This window comes from Ahaetulla prasina, chromosome 2 (genome assembly GCF_028640845.1).
Source record: "Ahaetulla prasina isolate Xishuangbanna chromosome 2, ASM2864084v1, whole genome shotgun sequence".
Classification (NCBI taxonomy): domain Eukaryota; kingdom Metazoa; phylum Chordata; class Lepidosauria; order Squamata; family Colubridae; genus Ahaetulla; species Ahaetulla prasina.
In genome coordinates, this window is record NC_080540.1 from 175,260,537 (window position 1) to 175,272,559 (window position 12,023).

At 37.1% G+C, this 12,023-nt stretch overlaps 2 protein-coding genes across 11 annotated transcripts in view; one reads left to right on the top strand and one right to left on the bottom strand.

The window, feature by feature from the left end:
* LOC131193315 (uncharacterized) overlaps positions 1-5,205 on the bottom strand; it is a 46,797-nt gene extending 41,592 nt beyond the window's left edge. Inside the window, exon 1 of the mRNA XM_058173357.1 lies at positions 28-5,205. Within this exon, the coding sequence (XP_058029340.1) occupies positions 28-278 (251 nt within the window). The 5' untranslated portion in view covers positions 279-5,205. The remainder of the gene's footprint in view (positions 1-27) is intronic.
* A 47-nt stretch (positions 5,206-5,252) lies between these two features.
* The window catches only part of HUWE1 (HECT, UBA and WWE domain containing E3 ubiquitin protein ligase 1), a 104,829-nt gene continuing 98,058 nt past the window's right edge, over positions 5,253-12,023 (top strand). For 8 of the 10 annotated variants that reach the window (XM_058173348.1, XM_058173350.1, XM_058173347.1 and 5 more), the window contains exon 1: positions 7,291-7,434. The gene's annotated coding sequence lies outside the window, so the exon portion shown is untranslated. Of the gene's footprint in view, positions 5,358-7,290; positions 7,435-12,023 lie in introns of those variants that run through there. The other 2 variants (XM_058173344.1, XM_058173345.1) reach the window with 2 other exon arrangements.

Consider the following 12,023-nt stretch of genomic DNA (forward strand, 5'->3'; position numbering starts at 1 on the left):
GTCCTTCAGCTTAGAAACCTGACTCACCGTTGTAGGTGGCAATGAGCAAATGCCAGTGCAATACGGCTTTGCTGATCTTCGTTCAACTCCTTGCACCCACCATCCAATTGTCTCAAGGCCTCCATCCAACAAGGTCCATATCGTGGGTGTCGGGCTAGCTCCTGAACCCATTGCAGGTGGCTCCTGCCTTGAGACAGAAGCCCAGGATCTGGAGAATATAAATCACAAGCAATGAAGCAAAAGAAAAACAGCAACAGGCTGCCTGGATGGTACCACATGGTAGTAATCACTGCAGCAAAGCAATCAGTGAGATAAACTAGCCAAAATTAGTTGAAGCTGCTGATGGAAGTTTGGGTGGGTATCCTTCCAGGGTGGAGCACCTGAGAGAGAGGGAAATGAAAGCCTTCAAACGATCATAGGAACTTGGCTAAAGGATATGTGTTTGGATTTACTCCTAATCACACCATAGGACTTGTCTTGCATTTGGTTCTACTATGTAGCAGAACACCGTAACATAGTCAAGTTTTTTTCTGACCTGTCTCTGGTTTTCACCATTCTAGTTTCTAATCACTAATGTGGGTTTATGGTTTAATCAATAACTGCTGTGCAAGCAGTTACAGTAAAAGCTGTGTGGTCTGGACTAGAGTTATACTCTTTATAAACTATATATACTTTATACACTATACTCTTTGCAATATAGTATAACATATTTAACTACAGAATTATCAAGTATTTAGAATATAAATTGCTCAGAGATACAGGGAAGGTTTCTAATATTTTTCCTACTTTTATGCTTTTTAATAATAGTGACATGGAGAGGATGGACTGATCTAGAATCAAAATTTCTATTCACTTAACATTTCTTTAAATAATAAATAAATTACAGTGGTTAAGTCAAACTGAAACTACATTATCAAATGAATAAAACAATCAAGGTTAATTGACCATCATTTGTGTTGTAAATGTTGTACCTTGATGAACGTATCTTTTCTTTTATGTACACTGAGAGCATATGCACCAAGACAAATTCCTTGTGTGTCCAATCACACTTGGCCAATAAAAATTCTATTCTATTCTATTCTATTCTATTCTATTCTATTCTATTCTATTCTATTCTATTCTATTCTATTCTAATGAAATACTTTGTGGATATGTGTTATGTGAATAGAGCCAAAATGGTTTGTTAACCATGATTTATACTTTAGCTTGTGCTAATGGAACCAACAGAATATAAAAATAGTTATTAAGGATAGGTGGAAACTGAAGTGCTAAATATTTCCCACTGGTAGATAAGTACTTGAAGTTTTTGTTTCTAAAATGAGTGCACAAATCTTTCTGGAAGTATCTCAGCTGTAAGTTGTTTTTTTAATAATCATAGGGTTACATATTAATTTGGTAATGATGATGTTTGAATTCTTCTTGAATAAATGTGCCAGAGCCAAATGAGTAATTTCTTTCCCTTGTTTTCAATATTGTTCGAAAAGTATTTTTTTCTTGCTCAGTCTTTTAGTCTTAATTCTAAAAATATGCAAAGGGCTTATCTTTTTAAAATTAAGGGCCATCTTCTGAATTTGGTACTGAATATGTCGTTTATTGAAGCAAAAAATGATCACACGTAATTTATATGTGATATCTAGTTATTTAATTGGGAACCCTTTCTTGCAATAATCAAAAAAATCCAAAAGTAAAGCTACTCCTTGCCTTGCCTAGTGATTTTCCAGCTGTGTTCTGAGGAACCCTAAGAGTTCCATGAAATTAAGAGTTATAAAAGCCACCTTTCTATCACTAGAGCTTTGCTTCTTTATCAGGGTTTCCAAGAGTTTCTTTTTAAAATAACGAATGTTTCAGTCTGGAAAAGTTTAAAAATCCCTGGACAATACTACCTGATCTATTGCCTACTGGTTCCCCAATTCTAGTGATATTTGCTGCCCTCTAGTGAATACGCTTTTTAAAAAATCCCCTTTTCTTAATGAATTAAAAAGGGAAAAGAGAAAAGAGAAAGAGAAAAAAGGGATATCCATAAACACCTTAAAACTGGAATTCAAATTTGTGGACATTAAGTAGTAAAGTTTTTTATTCATTCTTGTGACACTAGGAAAAATGCAAGTACTGTATTATTGAAAAAAGTCTGCATACAGGTAACCCGATTTAGAGCCACTGATTCCACATATCATAAACAAGACAGCAGTCTGTGAACATCCATCTTAGAACGTAAATCTGTCAGCCAGATTTTTTTCCAAATACCTATACAGAAGATTTAGTTATTCGTGAATTTGTATGAGCCATACATATCAAAGTCACATATTGTTTTTAACATATCTGTATGCTCTATGTTTGCAGCATTTTTATTTCAGCTTTCTTTCCCTGAAATGATATCCTCCACCTATTTGTGCTACAATCCTCATCTCAGCCACCATGGTCATAAATATGTTGGATGTGAATTTTAGCCTGCATATCAAGAAATCAGGGAAAGTGGATATATTTTATTTGCAGCTTCTAAATATTATAAGGGTTAGGCCTGATTCAAAGAACATTCAAGTATATTTAACTATGATTTATTTAATAAACCACAATTTGGCTAGATTAATCTAAAATGCTAAATAATGATTTGCTGAGTTTACACAATATATGCTAAGGCAAAATAACTGTTACACTCTGACATAATCTTGAACCATGATCTATAAATCAATGGATTAACACCAGATATGTTATTACATCAAAGGCAGGTTGAACAATTGAATCATATAGCTTGATTCTTAAACAAAACTTAACAAAACTTTTGGTAACCTCATTACAATAATGTGCTAGGACAGGTGTGATATGCAGTTTCTTCTTTCTCTAAAATGTTTACACAGTACATAATAAACATTCTTGTAAAATGTAAATATAATAATGCAATTGACTCTGGTTCATGTAATTCATATCCTGAACAGTTAGTGCTGTTACTAAACTTCTCCAATAGGGTAAAACACTGAACCAAGGTAAGGAAAATGTTCTTTATGTACACAAGTGAGATCGAACACATAACTAGTTATTAGATTACTGTACTGTGTAAACTAGAACCTAGATCAGGTTTGCATTTACTAAATGATTTACACAAAGTATGTCAAGAGTTTGCTGAGTATAATTGGCTACAAACTTAACTGTCATAATGCTACGGTTTACAAACCATAAATTTAATAACTCAAAATCTATTATGGTTCAGATATGTGAACCAGATTTAATATAAGCATGTTTGCACACAAACCTAATTTGAATTAATTTACATCAGGTGCGCTCCCTTTCCAGTTGTTACTATACTACTATTGGAATGCTCCCTTTCCAGTTACAATACTATTTGGAATGTTGCAGGCTGTAAGTATTTAACATCAATTTGTGTTGGACATCTTTCATGATTACATTAAACAGTAAAATATGTTTGGAGGGAAAACACCTGCAAATTGCAAGTAATATTTGTCGAAGTTAATGAAAGATAATGCAAAAGCTAAGATTACTGTATGGCACTTGATAAATCTGGTTAAACAAGTTTTTTTTCCATTTCAAAAAGCTACAAAACTAGATTGGTCAAACAACACGTTAGGGATGCGTTTTTACTACCAGAAATAATAGCTTCCAAGCAGTGGTGGGATTCAGCCAGTTCGCACCACTTCGGGAGAACCGGTTGTTAATTTTCTGAGCAGTCTGGCAAACTGGTTGTTGGAAGAAATCATTAGGGTAGAGAACCGGTTGTTAAATTACTTGAATCCCACCACTGCTTCCAAGTACCTACAACTTACGTTAACTAAAAAAAGAGGAGTTTCCTCCCATCTGTTACTTCAGTAGACCTTATATTGTAACTGATAAAATTACAACATGTTCGGAATTATAATTGTGGATTACAGAAAAACATTTTATCGGTTAAGTTGGACTAATTTAAAAAAAAAAAATCCTCAGAGATTTGAAACATGCTGTAAAACTGTCCTTTTAAAAAACTTGCAATTCGTGCCTGGTATTTCCAAAGCTATCGTTTAATCTCAAATAACTTGATAAAGTTCTTTATTTAAATGAAAACAATTCCTGGCGCCTTCCTAAACATGCAAAAAAAATTTTTTAGCACCAACAGGATGAGTGGCCTGACTCTGTCTTCTTCCAAGGTTTATTTTTTATTTATTTGGCAGACTTTCAGCTCTTCGCCCACAGCCTTGGGGATATCTTGATAATTCCCCTAGCTAAAAGAACTTTCCAGACAGCTTCGCACGTTCACGCCGCGGAGGAAAAAACTTCTCCACGCGCTCCGTAACACGCCTGCGCACTGCAAAGGAGGGGGGCGCGAGAGCGAGAAAACAATCCTCCACCGCTAGAGGGCGTCAGCGGTAAGCCGGTCTGTTTGGAAACAAGTCTTTCTCGTTTCTTCCTTGCTCAAGCTTTAGCGAGAATTCCGCCGAGCGCCCGCGAAGTTATGCGAGAAGAGGGGGAAAAATCCTAATTTTCGAGGGGGTTTCCCCGAGACACCTCTACACGGCCTAGCCACGGTCGCTTTCTTCGAACCCCGTCAAAGCAAAACGCCTGCGAAATCTCGCTACAGGTTAAACGAACGCTACACACTTCCGCAAGCCGTCACTAGCTCTCGCGAGATTTAGCCCCGCCGCCCCGCCCCTTCAACGATTGTCTCGGGCACGCAAGTCTCGGCATTTCGTAGTTGCTTCAACGAAATCTCGCGGGAATTTTCTCTACATGCTAAGTTTCCTTTCTGTCTTGCCCCTTCAGTGGAAGGCTGATGAAACTTGCAGGATTTAGCCAGGTTGAACCGCGGACAGTTTCTCACATGATGTAATTTTCCAAAACTCAAATTTCTGCAATAAGCAGAAATAAAAAGATACCCGGAAAACACCATGACTGAAACTCTCGCATTTTTCCGTTGATTCTCGCGAGAAACAATCTGAATCTTGGTTCTCGCGGTACTCATCACGAGGAAGAATTATTAGCTGGATTGTTCATTCCGAGCGTGGAACTCCGGCGCATGATTACAATGGCCCTTCCAATATTCTGCCTGAGGAAAAAAGCTCCCCGGAGATGAACGCCATTGCGGGCGCTCGCACCTTTCTCTTCTGATTTGTTCTTCTCGCGGGAAGTGGTTGCCTGAGACAACGTCTCGCGAGATTTTCGTTTCCTCATGACTTGCTTCCTTCCCTCCCCGCTCCTCCAGTTCTCGTCTGATCTTCCCTCAATTATCGCGTCTCTTCTTCGCTCCCCTACCAGGTGGTGAGTTCTCGCGTGATTTAACTGGGGCTGAGGCTCAGGGACTGCTGTTAAGATGGCGGCGGCGGGAGGCAACGGGGTACGGCATTGACACCCCCTCCATTTCTTTCCCGGAGCAGGTATCTGTACAAGCCGGGTTGGAGGGGCACGTGGGACCCGCCAAGGCGGGGGGCCGCTTGAAGCTGTAGCCGAAGGGAAGAGGGAAGTGGGGTGAGAAAAGGGTTGTTTGCTGAGGCGGGACAATGGGCCCTGGCTTTCCCCTGGAGATGAAGCGGGGGGGGGTGATTGAAGTCGGGAAGTGGTGGTGGTTTTGCCTTAGGTCATCCTTCGGTTGGGAATTGGTTGGCCATTTGCGAAGTGCTTCGCCTCTGTTCCTTTGGAGGTAGGACTTTCCCCTTCTATCTCACTCGCACATCACCCGCAAAAGGAGGCACGTGAGTCCCGGAGAGGGGTCCTGATAGACTTCGGGCTTCTCCCCCCCCCACCTCACCCCTCCTTTTAGGTATAAACGCGACGTACTCGACTAAGGAAGCCAGGCGGCCAACGCGTTAGCCTTGAGAGCCCAGCCCGCGTACTTCGTTCAGGGTCCCACCTCGGCCCAGGCAAATGGGTTAATCGTATATTAAAATTATATGTAGTTGAGGTAATACCGTGGATTGAAACCATTGCGCTATTTCACGTCAGTCTATTGCAGTGGGGTCGTGAAAGCTGCGGGTTGGGGGGAGACTATTGAGAGCTATCTTACGTTGGTATGGATATATATTTTTTTATCTATATAGTTCGTCCTTATAGTTTTCTTGGAGTCTGGTTTCACAGCCCTTAGATGTGTTTCTTAATATATATTTTTCTGTATTAGCTTTCCTTCAAGGTGTAGAATTACGTTTTCTTGGTATTTGGGGGGATGTATGTAGAAAAAAGGATGCCTTTATGTATAGATATACTTTTGTAAGCCTGCTGTGAAATATCTTTGTTCCAAATATCTCTCCAAATTGGTTCCAAAGTGATTTTTGGAGTCTGATCTTTCCTTCATAATAGATAGTGGTACACTTCGTTTATTCTAAGTAGCAAACTCAAACATTTCTTGGATAACCCATCATTGTAAATTTCTCTGACTTTTTGTAAGGTATGTTAGATAGAGAACTGTGTTCCAAATAGGTTACATATATATGCTTTTCTACCTCTTCAGTTAGAGAAAACCAAAGCTGAACAACTTATGCTCTGGTTGTAGCATATTAAAATGAAAAGCAAGGTGGGAAAATCCACCATTGATTTACTGGCAGTTTTCTTGGCTAGGTATTTTTTGTGTACATGGCTCTTTATTCATTTTTGCTGGGATATTTAAGATAAATTTATTTCTCCAAAATCTGGCTTTATAGATTAAAGACAAGAATGAGAAAAGGGTTGATAAACTTAACTTCTTAAAATGTTACCTTAGTATTGTAAAAGTAAATATTAATTCTGAAAGCTTGTTTTGGCATGTTTGTTAGGTCTCCATTGAATAAAATCTTGTTGGGTACAAGAAATGATGAAGCAATGTGCTGAGTCTAGCATTTCTTAGTCTGCCCTGTTTATGTTGGCTAGAAGAATGTAGGATGCTTATTCTGTATTTGGTGGTAAACAAAATAATTACATATGAGATGATTGGTGTGATTTATGGACTACTTAGTGAACTCAACAGGACTTGAGAGCCAGTGTTTGGTAGTGGTCAAGGTACTGGAGTAGATAGAAGTAGAGAGACCCAGGTTCTATGGCACTCTAAACCATGGAGGTTCATAGTCTCATCTCAGTCTACCTTATAGGATTGTTGTGGGGAATAATAAAAGGAAGGATTTTAGCTTCTGTACATAAAGATAAGATTAAGTGTATTAAATATTTTGATTATATTGTGAAACATTAGAGTTGACTTCTAAAATGAATTTAATAACTAAGAGGACAGGTTAAAGACAAATCATTTGTAATACAGTAGCTAGAATGAAAACCTTTTTAGAAAATACCTGTTCTTTAAACATAATATGCATAAAGCCAGAATTTATATATCTATATTTATTGCAGGCCTTGAATAATCTGACATAAGTGGATTAGACTGACTGAGAAACCAGGAAGTATTACCTTGATCTGGCTACGGTAAGGCAAAAGGTAGCAGAGAAGTGACTTGAATATCAGAACAGGCCAAGTATGGATTGGCTGTGATTCCAGGTTAGTATAGTACAGAAATTTCTGTTGGGCCATGCTTGTTTTCCTTCAAAACAATGATTCCATGAAATATCTCAAAGTTATTAATTGATTTTCAGGCAATGACTCTTGGTTAAGTGTTTTTGACCCTTACCTGTTTGTGTGCATCTGTCACTGTTTATTTCTTGTGTGTATGTGGGGGTGCGGGGCGGAGGGGGGGAATGGCTTCCTGTAGCAAAGTGTTTATAACAGATGGGCAATTTTCGTAATTCCTGACCATTAGGATAGTCTTAGCATCTGAAGTGCTAAGACTATCTACTGTAAATGATTTTTTTCCCTACATCAGCAAGCTCTGTACAGCGTTAGGGCCTGGATATCTGGGAGACTTTTTGTCTCCCAATTGTTTCTTCCTGGCCGGTAAATTACAACAAAATGGATACCTTCCAGGTCTCCCTCTATTAAACATTGCCATCTCATGGACCTAGGAAGTGTGCCTTCTCTGTTATGGCTCCCAGCCTTTGGAACAGCATCCTTCTAGAGATAAGGATGGTGCCCTCTCTCCTGGTGTTTTGGAAAGCTTTGAAAATCTGGCTTTGGTCCCAGGTCTGTGGTTGATGCTCATTTGTTCATTGTCCCTTCTTTGACTCTACTGGATTATTTTAGTCTGGGTAGGCTAGTTGATTCAATTCTTTAACTGCTTTTGTTTTCACTAGTTTTGTATGCCATCCAGAGTCCACTAAAGTTGGACAGTCAATATGTAATAATTGAGGCTATTGTATATCAATCTTTACGTTTCTAAATTCTGTAGAATACTGGCTAGTATATAAAATTCTTCATTTCTATCTTGGCTATGGCACAAAAACCTTGACTAATACCATTAAGATATCAGTGTTGTATTTGAATTTAGAATCCTGTATTTCTCATTTAATATTTACAATATTGAGGTGGTACTGAATTTTTCCTGCCACTCCTGTTTAGAAATATTGAGTTATAATTATATTTGATTTTTTAAATAAGCTACTTGAAAATAGTAGTTGGATTTTTGAAGCTTTGCAATTGGATTTTCTTGCTCTTTTTATGTAGTTAACCAATCTTATTTCTACTAGATTGATATACATATGCAGAACATTACATCCAACTAATAATGACAATTTGCTTTCCACGCTCCATCTTTCAACAGTTACATGTATTAATCCCCTTATGATACTTAAGATATCTGAGAATCAAGGTATTAATAGTTTAAGAACATAACTGCTTTGTTGGATCAGTTCAGGGCTAATTGTATATTGTGAATAGAGACAAGTCATATGCCAGTGGATTGCACCATGTGAAAATCATGTCATTTTTTATATATTTGTTACATTTCCTCACTGATTTTGTTATATACAATAGTTCTTCAGCTGTCTTTCCTGAAATAGACATATTGACTTCGTTAAAAGGTATATTTTGATACTAAATACCATCCTCAAATCATATATTGTAAAATATATTTTGTTACTTTGCGGTAGTAGTCATAATGTATGGTTAAATATTAGAAGTGTTGTGCTGTTTCTATATGAATGCTAATAGAGAAGCAAGGATGGAAATTTAGACGAAGTCACTTTATTTTGTAGTTTATACTGGCGCCCATCTCACATATATAATTGGGCCATATACAAAGCTAAAAAGATTTTTTAAAATGCAAGAAAATCACCAAAACCATAATATTAAAATAATTTAAATATATAAAAAGGATAGGAACCATTAAAAGCTATTTTAAAAAATCATGATCTGTGGGAGAGCTCAGCTTCCATAGCAATAGAGCCACTATCCATGCTCCATTCCCTCATTGCTGGCCAGATGGCAGAGCCATGGTTTTTTGGCCCTTCCAGAAGGCCAGCAAAGTCAAGGGGACAAACTCTTCTCGGCTGAAATGATCTTCCAAAGGTGGATGCCATCTTCCTGGGTCCTGTCAGATGACATTTTTTTCATGGACTAGGACCCACAACTTGCTGGACAGATTAATGTGATTGGACAGGCAGTATCCTGTATCCAAAATAGTAGTAAATTTCTGAGTTCATGATAAAAGTATGATACAAATCAGACTTCTAAGTTCATAATTCAATTTTAGGAACCTTATAAAGTACAATATATATTCATAAAAGAAGATATAGAATATTGCTATTTTACTAAATAGAACATTTTTATAATTTTGTATCTTATCAGCAATCATGGGGCTAAAATTAGAATGAATTAAGGCTATTGGATAATGTATCATTTTCAGGAACAATTGCAAAGCCCCAATTTATCAAACTGAAGAGAAACAATAGTGAAAACTAATTATCTTAACATAATATGCATGTTTCTTTTTCAGCATTTTATTCTCGTGCATAAAAGTAACAGATATTATCTATGACCACCCTTGAGGTACTCCTCATTTGAAATGTATGGATAGGGGCTCATAATAAAAACCCTGCTTTTGTTTTGAAAGAAAAAATATAATAACCTAAATTTCTGACCTGTAGCTATCAGTTCACTTAGGGCTACTACTGCATCATGTAAGTTGCTGGTGTTTGTCAGTTTCATCCTAGGATATGTTCAGTGGGTATAATACTATTCAAGAGTCTTTAGAGTTCGCTTATTTGATTACCTGTAAGCATTAAAAAAAAACATGCCTATAGTGATGTCTGGCATTCAGTTTTTTATCTTGAATAATAAATTTATTAAAATGAATAGATACCGTATATACTCGAATATAAGCCGATCCGAGTATAAGCCGAGGTCCCCAATTTTACCCCAAAAACTGGGGTAAACTGGGGACTCGAGTATAAGCCGAGGGTGGGAAATGAGGCACCTACCGGTTGGGGAAACCCTCCCTCCCTCAGCTGAGAAGGCTGGCGGCTCCCCCGCCCCGCCCTCTCACTGCACCGGCAGGGCTTCCCCGCGCCGTCCGGTAAAATGTGAAAAAAAACAAAAAAAAAACTCGGGTATAAGCCGTATATACTCGAGTATAAGCCGAGGGGCTTAAAAAAAAACCTCGAGTATAAGCCGTATAGACCCGAGTATAAGCCGAGGGGACGTTTTTCAGCACAAAAAACGTGCTGAAAAACTCGGCTTATACTCGAGTATATACGGTATTTCACCTTCTGTCCCAATTTTACTCCTGTAACTTTAAAAATATAGTTTTCTTTTCTGCTTATCTGACAGATGTGTAATCTGTATAGGCCCCTAATAACTGTTTACAGATCTTGAATATTTTGCCTCATACTTTTCATGCAATATATTTGTCATATTTCAAACTAGAAATATCCCACATGGTGGGATACTTTATCCTGTGTTCACAAAATAGCATGTTAACTTCCCTATAATACAATGGCATTTTCTAAAAATTTCAAATCTTAATTCTTCTTTCTCGCTTCCTATTACAAAATAGTAATAATAGAAATAATACCCAGTGCAGGAAGCAGTATTTCTACTGTAAATATAAATATTGGCCTTTCTGTAATTTCAGTGAGGATATTAATTTGGCTTTTGTATATTTAATGAATCCTGCATTCAGGTAAACTACATAAATGATTATTTGGCTTGTAAATATCACTGTCAGAGGCAATCCTACTCTCTTACTCTGAGACTTTTAATTTGATGTCTCATAACAGTAGAGTTGCTAAAACCTGATATACTTGTTGACCAACTTAACACATTTGGTTGTCTGAGTGACTTGCAAACTCACAAACAAATGTTCAGAGTGAGAAGATTAGCTCAGACAACTCTTTGAAGTACCCTTGTAATAAGTTCACCATTTTCCATTGTTTTATGTGATTTTAAGATAACAATTTATTGGAATGTTTGAGAGTATAATGTTATACTAAAGTGAGCACAACCTCTTCATTTATAGAACAAGTTTCAAAATCAGTTAGTTGAAGCATGTAATAACATCTAGCCATTCAGAATTAATATTGCTGTTATGCTATCCTGTACAGTCATATTCAAACAGCTTGAGATAGATTTCAAAGATAATTTGTCTTTCTGTTTGGGGAAGTTTGCACCTTACAATAGTCAGTGTGGTTCCTTTCCTTATTTGAGCTCATTTCTTTCCATTTTGTTCAAAGGAAGAGAAGTCTTAATGCTTACTTAAAGGCATACTTTGAATTGAAGAATAATGACATTTAGTAATCTGATCAAATAGGGCCATATCTATAATTTTGAGCCTTCAGTTAGAAGATTGATACAGTGCCAAGACATTTTGTTTGGACAAAATTCTGTTAGACACCGAAGAGTAGAATAAAACTGGCTAAGTCCATTTGTAAGATTTGAATATCTTAAAGAAAGGGTGTGATTGTTCTGAGTAATTGTAATTGCTCTGGTCTGTAAGATTTAACAAATCTACTGGTTTTTTAAATAGATGGGAAGATAGGATAGTATCTAAGAATACTGTTAGGAAGTGTTTGTTGCATATTGTTTATCTCCAAAACACATGCCTATTGAAATTCTAAATACTGACTGTTATATTAATCTTTCAGTATACTAACTTTGAACCCAATAACTACTGTAAAACATTTTTTTTTGTTTACTAAAGGCTGCTGAAACACTTTTCTTGGGAGATCATGGAAAGTTAGCTAAAGTTTAGGAACAAT